This window comes from Telopea speciosissima, chromosome 7 (assembly GCF_018873765.1).
Source record: "Telopea speciosissima isolate NSW1024214 ecotype Mountain lineage chromosome 7, Tspe_v1, whole genome shotgun sequence".
Taxonomy (NCBI): domain Eukaryota; kingdom Viridiplantae; phylum Streptophyta; class Magnoliopsida; order Proteales; family Proteaceae; genus Telopea; species Telopea speciosissima.
In genome coordinates this window covers 56,223,982-56,247,611 of record NC_057922.1, presented here as the reverse complement: position 1 = coordinate 56,247,611, position 23,630 = coordinate 56,223,982, and the positions used below count along the sequence as shown (strand labels likewise).

At 40.2% G+C, this 23,630-nt stretch overlaps 1 protein-coding gene and 1 long non-coding RNA gene across 2 annotated transcripts in view; one reads left to right on the top strand and one right to left on the bottom strand.

Moving 5' to 3' along the window:
- The window catches only part of LOC122668042 (homeobox-leucine zipper protein ATHB-15-like), a 72,838-nt gene that overhangs the window by 28,075 nt on the left and 21,133 nt on the right, over positions 1-23,630 (bottom strand). The window contains exon 17 of the mRNA XM_043864575.1: positions 21,907-22,056. Within this exon, the coding sequence (XP_043720510.1) occupies positions 21,907-22,056 (150 nt within the window). The remainder of the gene's footprint in view (positions 1-21,906; positions 22,057-23,630) is intronic.
- LOC122668043 lies at positions 117-23,144 on the top strand. Its single transcript, XR_006333893.1, has 4 exons — positions 117-126; positions 13,315-13,321; positions 17,282-17,290; positions 23,050-23,144. It is a non-coding gene; the product is annotated as an uncharacterized LOC122668043 (long non-coding RNA).

Below are 23,630 nucleotides of genomic sequence, written 5' to 3'. Positions count from 1 at the left end.
TACAAAAAAAAAAAACTTCATATATATATATATATATATATAAAATCAAGTAGTTTGATACAAAATTTCAGCAAGGAATGCTGGTTGAGTTACATTAGGTTAGCTAAATACAGAATAGAGGACATGGTCCTTACAAAGAAAGAAAGCAAAAAGCTAAACTAGGCTAAGGATGAAAGTCATCAGATCATGGCTGTGGTGGTGGTAGTGGTGCCTGCCCCGAAAAGTGTGATCTCTACTCTGACAACTGAGCCTCCACTGCACCCACTCGCCCGCTCAACTAAGGGAAACCCTGGTGTACGGCCCTCTCCAAGCTATCGAGTCGACTGAAAAGCTGCCCCTGCAACTCGTGTTCCACCAATGGGTCATCCTGTTCCTGATGCCCCCGCAAATGATGCCACTGGCCGCTTAATGGAAAGATTCTTAAAGATCCAGCCCCTTACTTTTGCTAAAATCTCTAAGGATTCCCTTCTACCAATTAAATGGATTAAAGAAATGGAGAAAGCCTTTAAGTTCTTAGGCTATAATGAAGAACAAAAAATTTCTTGTGTAAGAAATAAGCTACAGCAAAAAGCAAAAGTCTGGTGGCAGATCACTAAGCCTATTTTGGCTGCTGCCCACACTGTTCTAACATGGGAAATCTTCAAGGAAGCCTTCTTTGGCAACTATTTCCCTACTTGTGTGAGAAAGAAGAAGAAAATTGAACTCATGGAGTTAATTCAAGGCCCCAGATCAGTGTTAGAATATCAACAGAAGTTCGAAGAACTCTTTTTTCTTCGCCCCTCCCCACTTGAACACTGATAAGGCTAAAGCACAAAAGTTTGAAGATGGATTGAGGCCATCCCTTGCCACAGTAATGATTACATATAAGGCTCAGGGTTACTCAGAAGTTGTACAAATGGCTAAGAGGATTGAAGACAAACAGAGAGACACCTATCTGACTAATATGGGGTCTAACAAGAGATCAGTACCTTTTGCAGACAGGGAATACAATAAATTTCCTAAGCCAGTTTACTACAGCTCAGCCTCTTCTCAACTTCAAACAGGGGCTATAGAGTCATCAGCTCCTAAGCCAATGTATGCAAATCCTAACATCAAGGCTATAGAAGCTCAGACAAATGTAGCCAGCCAGGAAGCCAAGTGCTATAATTGTGGTCAAACAGGCTACTATTCAAGGACCTGTACCAATCGGAGACCTCCACTACCCCGTTAACAACAAGGCAACCAGCCTAAAGGTCGAGTTTATTCTGTCTCCACTGGGGAAGCTGAGGCAAGTCAGACTGTAGTTACAGGTATAAACACTACATATATTTTTTTTTTCCTTATGTTCATTGTTTGGTGACATACACATGCATTCATCAAGTCTCTGTCGAATAGGTACCATTCTTGTCTGTGCATCACCAGCATATACACTGTTTGATACCGGAGCCATGCACTCCTTTGTGTCTCCGTCTTTTACGAAGAGAATGGGAATTACACCCAAGAGTCTAGCAAGTGGTTTGGCGGTTAGCACACCCACAGGATTGACAATAGAATTAGACACAGTGTATAAACCATGTCCTGTAAGGATTGCTGCCTGAGAAATGATAGCACACCTAATCCAACTTGATATGACTGACTTTGATGTCATATTGAGTATGGATTGGTTGGCAGCATACAAAGCAAATGTGATTTGTGTGGAGAAGAAGATAGTTTTCCAGCCTAAGGGAGAACAAGGGTTTATATTTGTGGGAGACAAGAAGAAAAAGTCAGTGAAGACAGTTATTTCAGTACTTCAGATGAAGAAATTGCTTAGCAAAGGTTGCCAGGGATACCTTGTCTCAGTGATAGATACAGAGACTAAGGTTAGGCCTATGTCGGAAATACCTATTGTAAGGGAGTTTCCTGATGTGTTCCCTGATGATTTGACAAGTCCACCTTCACCAAGGGAGACTGAGTTTATGGTCGATTTGCTTCCTGGAACAGCACCATTGTCCAAGGCACCATACAGAATGGCGCCAAGTGAGTTGAAGGAATTGCAAGCTCAGCTGCAAGACTTACTAAAAAAGGGGTTTGTCAGGCCAAGTGTCTCACCTTGTGGTGCACCAGTATTATTTGTGAAGAAGAAAGATGGGAGTATGCGCATGTGCACAGATTACCGGGAACTGAATAAGTTGACAACAAAGAATAGGTATCCTTTGCCAAGGATTGATGACCTTTTCGATCAACTACAAGGTGCAAGGGTGTTTTCAAAGATTGATCTCAGATCTAGATACCATCAACTTCGAGTCAGGGAAGGTGATATCAATAAAACAACCTTTCGAACTCGATATGGGCATTATGAGTTCTTATATTAGTGATGCCTTTTGGCCTTACTAATGCACCGGCAGCTTTTATGGAGCTAATGAATCGGGTTTTCCATGATGTCTTGGATAAATTTGTGATTGCATTCATAGATGACATCTTGGTTTACTCCAAGAATGAAGAAGAACATGCTGAACACTTGAGATTTGTAATGCAAAGACTAAAGGAGAAGCAGTTGTATGCCAAATTCAGCAAATGTGAATTTTGGCTACCACAAATTGGGTTTCTGGGCCATATTGTTTCAGCAAAGGGAATTGAAGTAGATCCTACTAAGATTGAAGCAATTGTGAAATGGGAGACACCCAAATCAGTGATAGAAATAAAGAGTTTCCTGGGATTAGCTGGCTATTAGAGAAAGTTCATAGAAAACTTTTCTAAGATAGCAGTGCCTATGACTCAGTTGACAAAGAAAGGTGCCAAGTATGAGTGGTCTGAGGCTTGTGAGAAAAGCTTTCAAGAGCTGAAACAAAAGCTAGTAACAGCCCCTGTTCTGATTGTTCCAGAAGGCACTGAAGGATGGTTGTGTACACTGATGCTTCCAAAGTAGGACTTGGATGTGTATTGATGCAACCATGGTTCGAGAACTCGCGAGATCTCGGTGAGATCTCGCCGAGTTTCTCGGTTTCATGAGATCCCGAGACGAGATGCCATACGCTTCCTAAAACTACATTTTCTCGGCCGAGATCTCAGTGATGTCTCGTTGCAGTTTTTTTGCATTTTTTTAGTTGAAAAAGCTCAATATCTCGCCGATATCGGGTCATACATGGATTTTACCCATTTTAAGTGCCCATTTTGACCCATGTGCCCATTTTATTAAAATAGAGCCAATGGACAGAACTCGGAAATCTCGATAATTCTGTCCATACTCTCTAAACAAAGGGGAAAACAGCTCTCTCCCTCAAATTTCTTCCTCTTTCTTTCAATTCTTGGCTAGAATGCGTTGTTTGAAGTGAGATTCAAGTGCCAAAGTGAAGATTCAACTCCAACAGTCCAAGAATCATCACCTATTTGTAGGATTTCAAAGGTATTTTCTAATATTTCCCCAAATCTATTTTTTTCAAAAAAAATTGTGTAATCCTTGTTAGATTCATGTGGTTTTAATATAGGTTAAACATCTTTGCCCGATCTATCACTTGATGGAGTCGGGTTTATTTTTTAGTTATTAAATTTTTTATTATAATTTCTGGAAAAATAAATGATTTATTTTAAAAAAGAAAATGAAAAAACTAGGATGAATAGTGATTGTTTGAAAATGATTTTCATATATGTTAAACTACTTGGGATGCTCTACAGCCCCATGGATTAATTTTTTATTTTCACCCATTAAAAAAATTATTTTATTTTTTAGATTTAATAAAATATATTATAAAAATTAAAAATATATATATAATATTAAGGAAAAATACTTATTGCTTATGGAAAATTATGTACAACATATGTACATAATATTCAACTTCAAATGGTGTCAAATACATCATTACATTATATTTTTCTTATACTTTAAGGTATAAATATTTTTAAAAAAAATTCAAAATATTATTTTTAATTAAGAAATAAATACTAAGGTTAGGGGATAAATAAGAGATAGTTATTTCATAGTTCTAGTAGCTTGACATTACGTTTAAGAGTTATGAATAGCCTACTTTAAGTCTTGAATACCTTACTTTAAGTGATCCATGGTTATTAATACATATTTTTTTATGTAACAGTGTAAAATATAAGACATTTTGTACACAATGTCTGATATAGCATGGCAATATGGAGTCCCCATGTCCGCGGACAAAAAGAAGTCCAAATGCAATTATTGTGGGAAGTTGCTATCTAGAGGAGCCACTAGGTTAAAGCAACACTTGTCTGGTACAGGCAAGGATGTTTCATCATGCCCAAATGTTCCTATCCAAGTGAAAGTGGCAATGGTACAATACTTGAAAGGAGGAAGATTAAAGAAAGCTGAGAGGGAAAGAATGCAAAAAGAGTTTGATGAGGCAGTACTAGAGAGGACTGGTGTAGAGGTCCGTGGCGGAGATGATACTGACATTGGACCTCCACCTGGTGAGTTTCAATCAGAGGCTGAATGGAGAATTTACCAGCAGACTTTGGCTGAGAGTAAACAAAGTTTTTATTTTGATAATATAAGAGCATATGAGCAAGCAAGAAGAGCTGGTGGATCTGGCTCAGCTGCACTAGTGCAAGAAGATGAGAGGAGGAAAAGCACTGGGACAAGAAATATACCACGACCCCCAACCCGACCACGAGTACAAGCTCCAGAACCCATTTTTTAGCAAGATCTCACAACTTTTAGATAACAAGATGCCTACCAGCCAACCATCCCACAAATATTTGGTGGTAAACAAGAGGAAGCACGAAAAGCCTTCAGCAAGTTCATGCTTTACCATGGCATTCCAGCCAATGTAGCACAAGGAACATACTATAATGCATTCCTTGATGCTGCAGGGAGGGCTGGTGCAGGATGGAAGGGACCTTCTCCACATGAATTATACAATGTATATTTGCCTCAGGAGGTACAGGAGCTGAAAGATTACATTGATAGTTTGAAGCCAACGTGGGAGACATATAGGGTTACTCTTATGGTTGATGGATGGACTGGACCTACTAGACTATCCATCATAAATTTCATAGTGAGTTGCAACGGAAAGACTGTATTCTTGAAGTCTATCGATGCATCAAATAATGTAAAAGATGCATCATACTTGTATAAGGAGTTGAAGCAAGTGGTGGAGGAGGTAGGACCAAGGAACGTTATCCAATTGTGACGGATAACGGTTCCAACTTTAAAAAGGCTGGAGAGAAGTTGATGAATAAGAAGACTAAGAGGATCCGGCTCTTTTGGACCCCATATGCAGCCTATTGTATTGATTTAATGCTAAAGGACATGGGGAAAAAGACTTTGGTGGCGGGTGTGGTAAATAGGGTAAGACAAGTGATAACTTTTGCGTACAACCATTCTTATGCTTTAGCCTTGTTGAGGGAGAAATGCAATGAAGATTTAGTGAGGCCTGGTGTCACTCGATTTGCCACCAATTACATTGCAATGAAGAGCTTTCAGACTAAGGCGATAGGTCTGAGATCTATGTTTGCAAGTGAACAATGGTTTGGTTGACAAGGTTCTAAGTCAGAAGATGCAAAGGCAGCACAACAGACTATTGCAAGTGATGGATTTTGGAAGGACTTGGGGAAAGTGGTTGTCATATTAGAGCCAATGGTAGTAGTACTGAGGATGGTTGATACAGAGAAGAAACCTACCTTGACCCACATTTATGTTGCCATCCAAAAAATGAAGGAAATGGTTAGAGCTACTAATCTGCTATACCTTGAAGTGCAAAGTCCTACACTAACATCATTGATGAGCGGTGGGAGAAGCACTTGAGTCATCCATTGCATAAAGCTGGTGAGTTCAACATACTTTACACTTTAAATGTTATAACTCTTTTACATTTACATATTCAAAACCCAAAGGCATTAAGTCACTAACAAATCATATTTGTGGTGTCTACTTTACCAGCATACTATTTGAATCCAAAGTATCACTACTCCCATGATCTTGGGCAAGACATAGAATTGTTAGAGGCAGTTCAAGCTATTACTGAGAAGTTAGAGCTCAATCCAAAGACACAATCTGCTTGCAATGATGAGGTGAGAGTATGGGACTTTGGTACTTTGGTAGTTAGTTTATGAATGTAATTATTAAATAAGAAATACTAATGCCTCAAATTGAAAATAGATCAAATACTTCAAAGAGGCCTCAACAAGTTTCGGTCGACAAGCTGCAGTGGAGGGTTGACAAAAGTCAGACCCTGGTAGGTGGCATGATATTACATTTATGAATTATAATTTTATCTCTTTAGAATGTACATATTCTTACTATTCTATATTTGTGATGCAGCCGACTGGTGGGTGCTTTATGGTACAAGTTTACCCAACCTGAGGAAGGTAGCAGTGAGAGTGCTCTCACAAACTTTTTCATCCTCCGGATGTGAGCGCAACTGGAGTACATTCTCATTGATATATTCAAAGAGGCGGAACAGGTTGAGTAGCGAACGACTGGAGCAACTTGTGTATGTGCACTACAATATGAGATTAAGGATGAGGCACATACGTGAAGGAATTGAGTCCAATGATAAAGAACCCATTGAACTGTCCAACATTTTCCAAGAGGACTGTGATGACGATGAGGATCCCCTATTCCAGTAGGTGAGGGATCGTGGTACACCTGATACGGATCAGCCTGGGGTTTGGCCTGACCCCACCATTGCATCTGTAACCGGCATTGATGTTGATGAGTATATGTCGTCGCAAGAGGGGCGTGCACATGCAAAGTCACCGAAACCTTTTGAGCCTGCTGTAGGACTTCTTGCTGATGATGATGATGGTGGTGGTGATGACAGTGGTGATGGTGATGGTGATGGTGGTGGTGATGGTGGTGGTGGTGGTGGTGGTGGTGGTGGCATGCAGAGTGGCAGTTATTATAATGATCGTCATGAGGGGAGCAGTACTAGTATGAGGTGGGAACGCAGGGGGACCCTGTGCGTTTCACCGGTGAGTCTCAGTTTACGCATGCCACTCAAGATCAAGACCATGGTGGCCACCCTAAAACATACAACAGAAAGAAGGGTCTCAAACACTCACATCAGTCAGATGCTCAGGATGATGACAGCAGTATGAACACCATGCTTGCAAGTTTCGGAAGCATGAGTATAGATACTACTAGTGAGCGTCAGTCATGGCAATCATCTCAGCATCATCATAGCTATGACTATGGCCAGGAGAGCACCGGTTCTGATTATAGTGCCTATGGTCAGTCTGGGCAGTCAGTAGCTGAGTATGACAGTCAAAGCTCTGGGTCAGGTTTTGGGTACATATTCCCAATCCCAAACCAACCATACATGCCTCAAACTCAATATGACAGTAGCAGTGGATCTTACAGCTCATACCAACAGCCTCCCATGTACCCTAAGATAGGGAGATTGGCATATGTTAATCAGAAGACTTATATGGCAGCTGTGTCACACTATGTGGAACACTACAGCAATTCTATGACATAGGAATTCTTTGTGGATCAATATGGGGATGAATTAATTGCTCAATCATATTTTATGTAACAAATTCAGTGAACATTGATGTAATGTACTTTTTATTTGAATGTTTTGATTGATATGTACTAATTAGAATGTTTTGATTGCTAATTTGCTAAGTTTTACTAAATTATATGTAGAGTAGGTTGTTTTAGACTTTTAGTACGACTCGTCGCCTACCAACCTATGGTCCAAAGTAAAACTCATATTTGGACTTGTTTTTTAGCAAATCTGGGCATGCCATTGTGTTTAAATGGCCTGAAATAGGCTGGATACCAAGTTTCAGACCCAAAATATGTGTAAAACCCACCGAGTTGGGGGTCCGAGTAAAAAAAAAAAAAATTTGCACCAACTCGCCGAGATCTCGGCTCGACTCGGTTTCTGGCTTGGCCGAGATGCCACCGAGACCCGAGTCTTAGAACCTTGGATGCAACATGGGAAGGTTGTCTCATATGCTTCTCGACAACTGAAGGAGTACGAGAAGAATTATCCTACACATGATCTAGAATTGGCCGCAGTGGTCTTTGCTTTGAAGATATGGAGGCATTACCTCTATGGAGAGAAGATAGAGATTTACACAGATCATAAGAGTCTTAAATATTTCTTCACTCAGAAGGAATTGAACATGAGACAGAGAAGATGGTTAGAACTTGTAAAGGACTATGAATGTGAAATCCTCTACCATCCAGGCAAAGCCAATGTAGTGGCTGATGCTCTGAGCAGAAAATTACCAGACTGGTCAACAGAAATGATACACTTGAACAAGCATCTAGTGAAAGAGTTCAAGGATCTGGACATGACCTTTGTGAGGGGAAATACCACTAAGGGTCTAGCTGCATTAACTGTGGAACCTTCACTTAGAGCACAGATCATTTCAGCCCAATCTTCTGATGAAGAATTTCAAAGGATAATGGAAGAGATCAAGGAAGGTAGACAGAGAGACTTGGACTTTACTTTAACTCCAAGTAGTGTCCTTATGTTCAGAGGCAGATTGTGTGTGCCTGCCGTTAATGAGCTGAAAGATTTGGTGTTGAAAGAAGCACACCAGTCTTTGGTGTCTATACATCCAGGGAGTACTAAAATGTACAAGGACTTGAAGCAATACTTGTGGTGGTATGGAATGAAGAATAATGTAGCAGCTTCTGTTTCCAAGTGTTTGACCTGCCAACAAGTAAAGGCTATTAGACATCGACCTGGTGGATTGCTACAGCCTTTGTCTATACCGGAATGAAAATGGGAACAGATTACAATGGACTTTGTCACAGGCCTCCCTAACACTAGGAAGGGTATGGATACCATCTGGGTGGTTGTAGACAGGCTAACAAAAACAGCCCATTTCATTCCTATGAAGATCACTTATTCTGTGGATAAGTTGGCAAAGCTGTATGTTGATAACATTGTTCGACTACATGGAGTGCCAGTAGATATTGTGTCAGACAGGGATTCCAGATTTACATCAAAATTTTGGAAGACTCAGCAAAGTGCAATGGGTATCAAGTTGAACCATAGCTTAGCACATCACCCTGAAACAGATGGTCAATCAAAAAGAACAATTCAGACCTTGGAAGACATGCTTAGGGCATATGCACTAGAGATGAGTGGCAGCTGGGGTGAGCATCTATCCCTGGTTGAGTTTGCTTATAATAATAGCTACCAAGCATCTATTGAAATGACTCCTTTCAAGGCATTGTATGGGAGAACTTGTCGCACCCCATTGTATTGGGATGAAGTTGGTGAGCGACGCATTCTGGGTCCAGAACTGGTTCAATCTACTTGTGAGAAAGTTGATCTTATTAAAGAAAAGATCAGGGTTGCCCAGTCTCGACCTTTGTTAGTAAGTACGCGTATTATACGCGTACCCGAACTTTTGAACGAATAATACTCCCGTCCCCGCACTTTATCGTATTTTTATAAAATAAAAAAAAGCGTTTTTTAACCGATCGAGTATTATACTCGTATAATTCGGGTATTATACGTTTTATCCTTTTTAAGTTTTACCCTAACGTTTAAAATAAAAATAAAAAAAACCCAAAAGATTAGAATTTTTTCACGATTTCACTTTCCCTTCTTTTGCGATTTGTGATTTCACTCCAAAGTCCAACCCTAGAAGGCAAACAGCAGCGGCAGCCCCCCTCCATCTCCAATCATCCTCCACATCTCCATTACCGTGACTTCTCTGCCTACGCTACTGCCGCTGCCACCCAAGAACGCCCATCGAAGAGAAGGTTTTGGCTTCGATCTTGACCGAAAATGCACTGGTAAACCTTAAAATCAAAGACACCAGTCATCACCCATGAGATCCAACGCATTGCCAATGGTGATCGATCGCTCCGCCATCCTCTCGAGTCACCCCATCTCTGAATTGCTCACCAGGTAAGCTTATTCACCGAATCCCTTTGTTTTTGGTAATTTTCCTGTGCTTGTGACCAACTAGTCAACTTTAACTATTAATTAGGTGGTGAATGCATGTTATATAATGAATATATGCCCCTTTTTTTAAAAGTATTATTGCCATCTATGCCATATTAAACACGTATTAAACGCGTATCGTATTATTACCGTATGCGTTTTATGAAGCCGGATTTTTAAAAAGTATTATTACCGTCTAGTCCGTTTAATTGCCGTACGTATCCGTTCCCGTTCAATTGCCGTTTCCGAACTTACTAACTAAGGTCTCAACAGAAAAGCTATGCTGATAAGAGAAGACAGCACTTACAGTTCAATGTTGGAGAGAAGGCTTTCCTGAAAGTATCTCTAACCAAAGGAGTGGTACGCTTTGGTAAAAGAGGGAAGCTCAATCCAAGGTACATTAATCCTTTCGAGATCCTAGCCAGAGCTGGAGCAGTGGCCTACAAGCTAGTACTACCTCCATCACTTGCAGGTGTACATGATGTCTTCCATGTCTCTGTGTTGAGGCAATATATACCAGATTCTACGCACCTCTTACCGCAGCAACCTGCTGAGCTAGTTGCTGATTTGACATATAAGGAGGTACCAGAAGAAATCCTTGATAGGAAAGAACATAATCTGAGGAACCGTACCATCTCTTTTGTTAAAGTCAAATGGAGTAATCACTCTCCTGGTGAGGCATCTTGGGAGCGGGAAGACGTGATGCGAGAAAGATATCCTTATCTTTTTAACTTACCAGGTATGTCAAATTTCAAGGACGGAATTTATTATAAGGTTGGGGGAGTGTGAAACCCACCTCTAATTTGAACTTTTTCGAACTTGTGTGATTACAGGTTCTGGGTCTGTGTCTATGCTTGCCTCTATGTTGTGGGCTGCGTCGGTGGTGGATTCAGAGCAATTCTTTGACACACCTATGGAGGATTCCGAGGAGCCAGGACAGCCAGCTATCCTTGAGTCTGAAAATCCTGCCGGATTCCAGCATATCAATTTCTTATGCCAGACATGCTGGGTTGAGCATATGCGGAACCTCATTATATACTAGGCCGGTATATAGGTAAGAATTCCATTCTATGTATATATATTTATATACTATTCTTGTTTAATCACTGTACTAGGGGCAGAATAGTAATTTTCACCTAGTGGGACCCACACCCCTTTGTAGATCTAGATTGCTTAGGTGCCAACATACCCGGGCCCACTTCCATGATCTTTAAAAATCCTAAGTAACTTAAAAACTTGAATTAAGTAATTAAATTACTTTAAAAACAGTTTAGGAAATTACATTTTTAAAAACTTATTTTAATTAATAAGTAACAAACAGCCCTTAGTACACTTTATATATAAGAAATCCTTAGCTTAGGATTTCATTTTTACACCAAATAGAATCAATTCCAGCCTTGGGAGCTTAGAAGAAAACTAAGGAAAAGAGAAGGAAAGCTGGGATTACTCTCTTCCAACCTTGAGATTCCATTGGAATTGGAAATTGGGGCTGCCATCATCAAGAATCCTCTCAATTCAGGTAAAACCTCTAAACCTGAACCTGTTTTTCCCAAATTACTCTCTTTTTTCTAATGGATGAACCTAGATTGGGTTGTTCAAAACCCTAAATTGAAGACCTAATTAACCAATCTATTGTCCTAGGAACAACCTTCAACCCCAAATCCCCAATTTCTCAACCTTTTCTCTATATGTCATGCTGATTTCTTCTTAGAATTAAGACCTAATTCAGCCTAGACCTAATAGTTTAGACGGCTTTTGATAAAATCCTCATTTAAGACTTAGATATAGCTTAATAGGTTACTAAAATCAGGCTGTAATACCAATCCCTTATCTCCTTCTTTCATTTCAGCCATTTTCTCAAAAATTTGCAGAATTTATATTTATTAAAATTTTATTTGAAACCCTAATTTGATCCTACATGCAAATGGGTCAAAATCTTCCAATTGTTGTAATCTATCAAAGCCCTAAACTAATTTTGGGAAGGTAACCCCATAATTGAATGATCTATGGATTTTGGATCCTAAAACAGTCATTGGAAAGTGAACCGGATTCAGCCAGTTCTGAATCCGGTTCTACCTTTTGGCTTGGTTTGGGTTCTTGGGTACCTTAGGCTTTTACCTAGGACTATATTAGACCTAACAGGCTAACATTTGTTATATATTGGTTATTTAGGGACTAATAATCATCAAGTGGCGGGGTAATTTGTGTGTATTGGAGCTTTATTTGTCTAGGGATAATCTCCAGTACAGGTAAGGGAATTCTGATTTCTTTGGAATGTTTCTTATTTAATTATTATTTATGTTGGCTGCCACTTACATCCATCATCCTAGTAGTATATTCATGTGATTTTATAGCTTTTGCTTTGCATTAGAAGTATGCATGTTATAGGTGTCATCTCCTTTTTGCATTTGCCTACATTTACTATGATCTATTGTGATGTGTTGAGAAATGATGTTGGACTTCTAAATTACTATCTATCGCTGCCTCATATGACATCATGTTTAGAAATGCATCTGGTTAGGCTATCATTAACCCAAATGCTACAACCCTTGCCAACAGGGGTAAAGGTGTTGGATAACTCGTGGCAGGTCTGAAGGGTTAATACAGGAATGTCATTCACTATCCCAGGTCTGATGAGTACATACCGGAATGGGAACAACAGTAGGGTTATCACTGGGGGTTCGTCGGGGTCTGATGTGTATATTCCGGAACTAGCGGGTCCCCACCGTAGTAGAGTGGTATTCTTAGGAAGATCAATGAGTTCATTCTGTGACTGGGAATATCATACCTACTACAGTAGCATTTATACCTCATGAGACCTAGACATTGATGTTAGTAGCATTCTTAGATATAGGTCACGCATCATGGACTATACGCTTGTGTTTGCATGTTTCCCTTGCTGGGCTCAGTGGAACTCAACCCTGTGGTACCTCTTCTTTTTCAGATAGTGCTGCTGGTTTTGAGAAACCAGATGATGTTGATATTACTGCTTCTGACTTCCACACCGAGGAAGACCGTGCGGTGCAAAAGTTTGAAGTTCATGAAGCTTTCTGCGAATGCGAGGCATATGCGTTTACTTGATCTGGCCTGATGGAGCAGGCTAATCTTTTTGTGTTTATAAACTTTTTGCGAAATATAATATGTAGTTACTGTTCTACTTTTGTACTTGTGGTGCTTTTTGAGAACTATATATTGTATCACAGGTTTCGCTTAATATAAATACTCAGTTATCATCTAATTCCTTTATTATTATTGTTATTATTACTGTTTATTCTTTTCCGCTGCAATGATTTATTGTTTTTATGAACTGTGATATGGAGTACTGCACTAATTGATCCTGGGGGATCAATTGAATGCCAATTGGCATTCGGTCACACCTTGCCCTCACTAACCGGGCCGGGGTGTGACATACAACCCAAGCGTCCCATTGATCTTATCCCTTTACCCACTCAAGCTAGGGTAAGTGTGGAAGCAGATGAGTTCCTCCGCCACATCACCGAGGTGCACGCTGATGTTCGAAGGAAGATAGCACTCAGTACTGATCATTACAAAGCTAGTGCTGATAAGCATCGCCGATTTGTTGAATTCAAGCCTGGGGATATGGTCATGGTCAGGATGAATCCAGAGAGACACCAACCTGGTGTCAACAATAAGCTCCATCCAAAGAAGATGGGTCCATACAAGGTGCTGAAACGGATTGGACCCAATGCTTATGTTCCTGAGTTGCCTGCTGCTATAGACATAAGCAATGTATTTAATGTGGCTGATCTCTACTTGTACATGGGACATCACTCAGACGATGGTGATTCGGAGCATATGTTGAGGCTGCCCCAACTCAAGCCACCTACTGAAGATGTGATCAAGGAGGTCCTAGATGATATGCACAAGACCACTCGACATGGCCCAGGGTACCATTCTTTCCTTGTCAAATGGAAAGATCGCCCTCGCCAGGACAGTACTTGGATCCTTGCAGACGACTTCAAGAAGCTTGATCCCGAGTTGTATGATCGCTACATGGCCTTCACCCATTCATCGGAGATGAATGTTTCTAAGCCGGGGAGAGCTGATGCAGGTCCAAGCACTAGGAGGAAGAAGAAGCCTTGAATTTGGCTGTTGTTTTGTTTTTTCGTTGGAGCGTTTTCCCATACTTAGTTTTATTTCAAGTGTTTTAATTGTCTAGGGGCAAATTAGTCTTTTACCTTTTTAATTATTTTGAGTTGTTAAGTCCCCACCCCTTCACGATTTCTAATAGGAGGATTGCTTTGTTTTGTAATTAGGAATCAGATTTGGATTACAAGTCTATTGATTTGTTTAGTAATTAGGAATCAGATTTGGATTACGAGTCCTAGTCTAAGTAGGATTTGGCTTAAGCCTTGATTAATAAATATGCACAATCGTGGTAGGCTCCCCCACAGTTCATTATTAAAAATTTCTGCTTCTTAGCTTTGCTGCTCTGCTGCTGATTGCTCTCTGAGTGCTTGCATCCTTGTGGATCTCAAGGTGGAAGGGGTGGGTGGACTACTGCGACTCCATGTATAGTGAAGATCAGGAGGTTTCTCTCAATCGACCAAGCTGCTGCCTATTTACAATTTCCTGTAACAATCCTTCTTCTTCTCATCCTCCAACCCAAACTTCCATAATCTGTCCAGCATTCCCCTCACTTGACCTAAGCTATAACCCCCTCCATCCACTAAACCCTAACGACCAGTAAACCTGCAATTTTTCCATTAAAACCATAGCTTGGTTTTCAAGCAACCAAGTTCCAGCCACCTGATCCTCTCCAAATTTCCATCGAATTCCTTAATCAACCCCCTCTACACTCGATCCAAGTTTCAGCCTCTCATTCCTTCTCTAAGCCCCTCATCACCACACACCATTAAAACCCAAAACCCAAAGATCGATAGAGCAATTCTGCCCTAATTTTGCAGGATTTTCAAATTCATCCAAACCCTGATATTCTTATACCATAATAACCCCCTAGACCTGCCCATTAAAGCCATATAAACCTTACCACCAAAATCTAACCCTAACCCTAGTTTTACCCTAAATTCCCAATCCTACTCCAATCGGCCAGCACTGTTAGAGATCTGATCCACTGGTTTCTAGTGGGAGTTAATCCTATCTAGGACGACATTTTTTTTTTTTTTTTTTTTTTTTTTTTTTTTTTTTTTTTTTTTTTTTTTTTTTTTTTTTTTTTTTTTTTAAATAGTAGTCTAGATAGGATTAACTCCCACTAGAAACCAGTGGATCAGGATCTCTAACAGTGCTAGCCAATTGGAGTAGGATGGGGTAATGTAGGGTAAAACTAGGGTTAGGGTGAGGTAATGACAATAGAGTTTATATGGTTTTGTTGGGCAGGTCTACGGGGTTATTATTGTATAAAAATAACAGGGTTTGGATAGGTTTGAAAATTCTGCAAAATTAGGGCAGAATTAACCTATCGATCTCTGGGTTTTGGGTTTTAGAACTTAGGCTGTAACTAGGGTTTAGACTAAGAATTAAAGCAAGGGAATAAGATCGAGTTTTATACCGATATGACTCGATCTTATTCCCTTGCTTTAATTCTTAGTCTAAACCCTTGTTCCAGCCTAAGTTCTAAAACCGCTAGTTTATCCCTGATGGAACCAGGGTTTAGACTAAGAATTAAAGCAAGGAATAAACCTATCAACCCACTGATGGAACAAAAGACGGTGACAGAAACAACCGCTGATATGACTCAAACTAGGGTCTTATTCCTAGACCCGAGACGGGCCTCGTCTCGGGTTGTTTCTGTCACTAGGCACCGCTGGTTTATTACTTTTATTGACTGTTGTTCTTGTACTACTTGGGTTTATTTGATGTGTGCCAAGGGGGAGGCCTTCTCTTGTTTTCAGCACTTTCACAAGATGGTTCAGACTCAGTTTGGAGCCACCATTAAGGTTCTTCGGAGTGACAATGCTCGGGCATACTTTGACACTTCCTTTCAGGCCTTCCTTTCTCACATGGGATATACTTTACCAGACTAGTTGTCGACACTCCGGCTCAAAATGGTGTGGCTAAACGAAAAAATCAACATTTGTTGGAGGTGGCTTGATCCTTACTATTCCAGATGAATGTCCCTAAACATTTTTGGAGTGATGCTGTTGTCACTGCAGCCTTCTTAATCAACCGCATGCCCTCTCAGGTCCTTGGTTTCCGCTGCCCCTAGGATCTTTTATAGGGTTCTGCGGCTTTCTCTGTCTCTCCAAAAATTTTTGGGTGTGTTTGCTATGCTAGAGACCACCATCCTCATGGGAAGCTTGATCCTCGTAGCCTTTGGTGTATTTTCTTGGGGTATTCTACCTCTCAAAAGGGATACCGGTGTTATCATCCTCCCACTCGGCGTTGGTTTGTTACCTTGGATGTCGTCTTTCATGAAACTGAGCCCTATTATTCGGTGCCTCATCTTCAGGGGGAGCTTACATCTACTATTGAAGATGGGCAGCCTCCTCTCATGTCAGACACCTTTGTTGTTTCTGCCGAACTTCCTGTGCAGGGGGAGACTCCTTCCATTGTTGTTCGGCCTCAACCAGCAATGCGTGTCTATACTCGCAAAGGGCAGAATCAGAACACTGGTGTTACAGCTCCAACATTACCAAACCAATCGCTACCTCTTGAACCTAATCCGGGTGGACCTGATCCTACTGTTCTTGATCCTGGTAATTCTCTTCCCTCTTCTAAACGTGATCCTTCCCTTGATTTGCCTATTGCCACTCGTAAAGGCACTAGGTCTTGTACTTTGCATCTTATTGCTAAAAGTGTCTCATATGACTCCCTTTTCCCTTCCTTTTATAGTTTTGTGTTTTCTTTGTCTTCTGTATCTATTCCTCAGAACTGGCAGGAAGCTATTGCTCATTCGCAGTGGTAGGCAGCCATGGTTAAAGAGATGTAGGCTCTGAAGAAAAATAGCACATGGGAGCTGGTTTGTCTTCCCCCACAGAAGAAGACGGTTGCATGCAAATGGGTTTTTGTGATCAAACACAGGGCTGATGGTACAGTAGACCGATATAAAGTCAAGCTAGTTGCGAAGGGCTTTACTCAGCCATACAGGATCAACTATCAGTAGACTTTTGCACCTGGTGCCAAGATGAACACTATTCGTGTTATCTTGTCCTGCGCTGCTAATTTGGGCTGGGATTTTCAACAGTTGGATGTTAAGAACGCCTTTCTCAATGGCGAGTTGGAAGAAGAAGTGTATATGGATATTCCCCCTGGTTTCTCGAGTCCTCAAACTCAAGGAAAAGTGTGCAAGCTAAAGCGTACACTATATGGGCTGAAGCAATCACCCCGTGCTTGGTTTGGTAGATTTCATCAAGCTATGGTTGCAGCAGGATATTCTCAAAGCAATGCTGACCATACGCTATTTATCAAAAAATCAGGTGGAAAGATTGCAGTTTTGATAGTATATGTGGATGATATAGTCGTCACAGGTGACGATATTGATGAGATTTCTAGGCTCAAGTGCTTCCTGGGCAAGGAATTTAAAATCAAGGATCTTGGCCAGTTGCGCTACTTTCTCGGTATAGAAGTTGCAAGGTCCTCTAGTGGTATTTACTTGTCTCAAAGGAAGTATGTGCTTGATCTCCTCTCTGAGACAGGTATGTTGGGATGCAAGCCAGCTGACTCTCCTATTGAAATTAATTCCCATTTGGTGAGCAAGGAAGGTGATCCCGTGGACAAAGGCAATTATTAGCGATTAGTCGGACGTTTAATTTATCTCTCCCATACCCGTCCTGACATCGCTTATGCAGTGAGCTTGGTTAGCCAGTACATGCATGACCCATACTCTTCACACATGGATGTTGTGCTACGTATTCTCCGGTACTTCAAATCTGCTCCAGGCCGTGGCATCCTATTTGCCCCTCATGATCATCTTCGCATTGAGGCTTATACAGATGCGGATTGGGTAGGATCTCTCAATGACCACAGGTCTACTTCTGGTTATGGCACTTTTGTCGGTGGTAACCTTGTCACCTGGCAGAGCAAGAAGCAATCGATTGTTGCAAAGTCTAGTGCTGAAGCGGAATTCAAGGCAATGGCAGGCCCATGGTGTTTGCGAACTTCTTTGCCTTCAGCGTCTCCTCACTGATTTGGCTGTCCCTGTTGCTCTTCCTATGCGACTCCATTGTGACAGCAAATCAGCTATCAGCATTGCTCACAACCCAGTTCAGCATGACAGAACAACACATGTGGAAATAGATCGCCACTTCATCAAGGAAAATCTGGATTCGGGTCTCATCAGTGTGCTTTTTTGTTCCTAGCAACGAACAACTGGCTGATGTCTTTACAAAAGGTCTTAGTGCCAAGGTCTTTCATCCTATTATTGGCAAGTTGGGCATGTGTGACATCTATGCACCAACTTGAGGGGGGAGTGTTGTAAAATGGGGTACAAGGGTATTTATGTCATATCTATGTCATAGGGGTATTTATGTCTTGTACTCATATTCTGGAAAGTTCTCCTCCGTATTATAAATAAAGCTGGCCTATGTCCCATAAGATACAAGTCATTCTCATATTTCATCAACGTCAAACAACATTGGGCGGTCATATGCGCATTATGCAATAAGGGAGAATTGAAAGGGGATTTCCGAACGATAAATTTCCTCATTAGAGAAAAAAATAGCAGGAGAACTGAGATGGGAAACAGGATCTTTGATATCAACAGAGGCCGGCTGGAAAGCATAAGACTTGGAAACAACACTGGCGAAGGAAGCCCGCACTCCACCACTACCAGATGTCGCAACGAAAGGGGCAGGATCAGGAGGACGATCCTCCCTGGGAGGAGGATCGGCCATGGCCATTGCCTTGGCTAGAGTTATTCTTTGCTGCCTTGCACCGACTAGAAAAAAAATACGTAAAGGTGTTGGATTGTAATTAAGTGCATGAGGAAACGATTGTGGTGAGGGAGACTGTAGCAACCCAAATCTTGGGCTTGACCCGAGAGCCAAATGGGTCGCTGGCTGATCCATTGAGGGACCGTGGAGAACAAAAAAAGAACAAAAAAAAGAAAAGGAAAGAAAAAAAAAAGGGAAACAGACGAAGGGGGGAAGGATCGTGACTGATTTCCTTCCCTATTTCTGATGGGATTTTGGGTCTTATTTACAGAGGATAAATCTTTTATCATCCCATCTTGGCCTGAAGACTTCAAACATAAGAGGAGCCAAAGAAGATTGGAAAAGGAGAAGAGAAGGGCTAAGAAGAATCACGGCTGAAGAGAGGAGTGAGGACGTTGGCTTGGTTGGAGGTAGGTTCCCTATCCCAAACTAAGGTTCTTGTCTTGGTTTTGCTTGGGTTCAGTGTTCATAGGCTAAGGGTTTTAATGGGTTAGAGTTATATACAAATCTGGAAGAAAAAAAAAAAAAAAAAAACTGTACGTTATGGTGTCTTTAAAAATCTGATCTAGCTTCATTCCTATGAAATTATTTAATATTGCTTTTATACCTTGTCTTGGCTTCATCTCATGTATTTTAAAAATTTTTGTTTTAAAGACTGCTATGCTGTTTTTTTGCTTAAAAAAAATACTGTTTTGGTTCCATATACTGTTATGAGTTTTAAAAATACTGTTTTGGTTCCATATACTGTTATGATGCTTAAAAAAAAATACTGGTTTAGTCCATATACTGTTATGGTGTTTTTTTTTTTAAATACTGTATTAACTTCACATACTGCTATGGTGTCTTTTAAAATACTGGTTTAGTCCATATACTGTTATGGTGTTTTGAAATACTGTATTAGTTTCATATACTGTTATGGTGTTTTTTTAAATACTGTTTTAATTTCATATACTGTTATGGGGTTTTAAAATCCTGTTTTGATTTTATGTCATGCAACTATTTAATACCCTAATATGGGGTTTTAAATTCCGTTTTGGAGTCTAGTCTTATGCGATTATTTTAATGAGATTCTCTATTGCTTATTCCATTATGTTTGAGAATACTTTGAGCCGACAGTGGGGCTAGTTTACTAGTCCTTGGGGGTGGTTGCCCAAAAAGATGGATTATGGTCCTACCGGTAGAGTCCCTTTTGTTGCTTCTCACTAGAAACCCCGTACGACGGTATGGGAGGTGAAAGCCCTTTGCCTTTGAAACTAAATTGTTTTGCAAGTCCTATACCACCTTATGACGGGTAAGGAACCCGGCATTAGTAGTCGTGCCGTATTAATAAAATAGTCTAGTGGGCTATACTTGTACCACTAGTTATTTTGGTGATTTTTGCCCATCTCTATAAGTATATAAGAAAATTTTCCCATGTAATCTCCTTGCTTTGAAATGAGATGTTATATTTTATCGTGGGAAACTTTCATTGGCCTTTTGCCCCTTTGATAGACAGGCTATATGGAAATTAGTATAGTTGTCATTTGATTTGGATTTTTGAAATGTAATTAAGGAGTATCGTATTTTGAAAATTTATAGATGTAAAAATTTGCACTTGCATACATTACATTTTGTTACTCAGCTAGTCCATGTACCACTGATATCATATCTTCTCAAGCATTTCTTTTCTTTATAAAGTAGCCTATTGAGTTCCAAAACTCAGGCAGAATATGATGTTTTGCAGATGAGGGCTTTGGCCAAGCTTGAAATGAGGACGTAGATGTAGCCAAAGAATCTTGGGGAAGAGTGGTTTGAGTGGGAGTGATTTGGAAGAGCTTGCCCAAGAGAAATTTTTTTGTGTTATCTTCAGAGTAGTACCTTATGTTCCTGGAGTTGGATAGTCTATGTTGAACTTTAATTCTATTTCAGTTTATTTGGTTTTGGAACATTGGTTATGTTTCTCTTTTGGAGGACTCGGATATTTATTTCGGCTTTAAATTTAATGACTGTTCAGATGAAATTTTATCTTAGGTGTTCATTGTGTTGCTTTGAGGATTAGCAGGTTGATTTGAGTTAACGACTCGAAATCCGTTTTTTCGGGTTTTGGGGCGTTACAGAGACAATGGAATAAGATATGATGTCGTAATGATGCCTGAGATAATGGTGAGAAATGATGGCTGGTATGATGGGGTAATGATGAATGAGGAATGGAATTGAGAAAAGCAATCTTGGAGAATGATGGCTGGAACGATGGTAATGGTAAGGGATGATGGGAGAATGATGGCTGGTATGATAGGGTAATGATGAATTTGGAATGGAATTGAGAAAACCAGAAATCTTGGAGAATGATGGCTGGAACGATGGCTTCAATCTAGACACACCACCAAAGAACTCTTCACGAACAAGGATTGGCCCTTCACGATCAAGACACCAAATTCAAAAAGAACTCCTTCTTGACAAGAATTTTGAATCGCATCCAACCAAAGAACCATTCCCACACGATTCAAATCTCCATTACCATCAAACCCTAGGCAAACGTCCACCGCAAAGCCCTTCTGCATCAACTAATTCGAAACTTCAAAAAACTTGAATCAAGACTCCTCAACGACTAGTTTCACCCCTTGTTTTTCTGTATTCTAACAGTGGCTTTGTCATATTGTTTCTCCCAATCCAGCCATTGGATGGGCTTTGATTTTTGATATTATCTTTTCTCCCTTCCTCACTACCTACGACAAGAATTTGACATGTATTTGACCAGCAGATTATGAGTTATGGCTTCTTCTTCAAGTTACTAATTCTATTTTTTCTTAGTTCCTATATTCTGTTCTTGCTTGTATCTTCTAATTCAACCGTTGGTTTGCCTTGATATTTTAGACACATAGCCTACCCATTAGGACCTCCATTTAACCCAAGTTTCAGCCCCATCGGATGAATGGATCGAGAGACATAACACTGTCTAATTTCAGCCCGATATTCTCAAGTATTGTTTCATTGTGATTCTGGGTTTTCTAGTAGATTTTCCGGTGTTGTCTTTTCAGCCAAGCAAACCTCATCAGTTCCTGGCTTTCTTGGTGGCAAAAGACAGCCTAAGACCACAGGAGGCATTTAACTAAACTACTAAAGTGCTTAATTCAATATTGTGGAACATAAAATTGTTGAAATTTACATCCCCGTTTCTTTTTCTTTTTTATATGGGAAATTAGATATTGCTTATCAAAGGGCCAGAGCTGAACCTGCTGCATTATCTGTGGGAACTCTGAGCAGAGTGTCTTTCTCCCATGATCATCAAATATCTTTTCAAGAGTAATGTCTTGCACTGCGACCAAGGTTGTCTCAAGCATATCAAGACCTGCTTGATTTGCAAATGTGAAAACTGGCAAAGCCTGCATAAATATACAATTAGGTCATAACTCCACTCCTCAAATAACAAGAAAATCAGATATAACAGCATATCCATGAGCAATCATAAAAGTCCAAATTCAAATAGGACAAACAGATGCAGAGATAGAAGCTGGTCCCAAAGAGATTTTTTTTTTTTTTTTTTTGGATAAGTTGGTCCTAAAGAGATTATTACTATAAACATATAGAATAAGAGCTTTATAACAGGAGGAGAGGATATAGGGGTTTATGTCACACAGAAAATCTGTTCCAGAATTCTATTTTTAATATTTTAATAAATTCTTTCAAAGATCATGAGGATTAAAAATGCTATTAAAAGAATATTTGAAAATATCCAACTCAGCTCTATATGCTTAACGAAATCATTGGGATCAGGTAACAAATCAAGTTCGTCAATAAATTGAAAAGGGGAATTATCAGCGCCACCCCCTGACGTTTGCCTATATTTTAAGGCACACCCAAACTACCATAATATCAGTGCCACCCCCTACTTTACCAAACTAATTCCACACAGACCCCCTACCGTTAGTTAAGAACTGTTAAGTGGTGATGTCAGCTATTTAATAATTTTTAAAAAACAATTCTGCCCTTTTTAGTGGGTGAAGTACCTAATCTACCCTTTCAATTAAAATACCCACAAACCCTTCTTCTTCCTCACACTCACCCACAACCTTGGAAAATCCACTCCAACCTACCGTCTTCTGAAGAAGAGACCTACTCCGGTGATAAAGCAGCCCGGCATCAACCGACCACTTTCTAAACAGCTAAAGTTCAGAATTTCAACACAGAAGCATTCAATTTTTCCCCCCTAACTGGGTAGAGAAGGGAGATCCCATCAATCAAACAGGTAGTTGAAACACCCACGATTAAATTGATCAAGATCAGTCACTGAAGGGAGAAGGTTTCACAAACAGAGTCAATAACCCATGATTTAACCGGGACAAAAGAAAATTTTAAACGATTTCTTACCCTGTGAGCAACAGAATCAATTCTCTCTAGAAACCCTAGTTGCAGCAACCAGAGATTTTCACTCTGATCACAAGCTCGGAGAGGGTGGATTCGGCCCTGTTTATAAGGTAGGTTTGCATAAATCGATGTTACCAACCTTGGTTTCCATTGGTGGTGATCAATCAACGACCAATGATCAAAGAAATCAAACTAAAAACCAGCAGGAGGGTAGAACAGAAGAAGAAGATGGGTGCTAAAAATTTTGTATTCTGGAATGAATCTGGAGACAGATAATACATACATAAAGAAAGGGAGATGGTTTTGAGAGGGTTTTTGGTTTACTTTCAAATCAGAGGGAGTTTTATTGGGTATTTATACGAAATTTTGTTTTATGTTTGAGAAAAAACAAGGGAAGGCAGAAACCCAGAGGCGGTTTCCATTTTCGGCCTTTCGGTTTTTTGGTGATAGAAACAGAACAGATTTAGAGAGATGAGGCCAAAATAATCTTGTCCACCGAGGTTTCGTTTTTATCAGTCTCTCCCTCTCTCTCTTACTCCCTTTACGTTGCTCCTTATTTCTTGCCCTTCTTCTTCCTAATTTCTTTTAATCT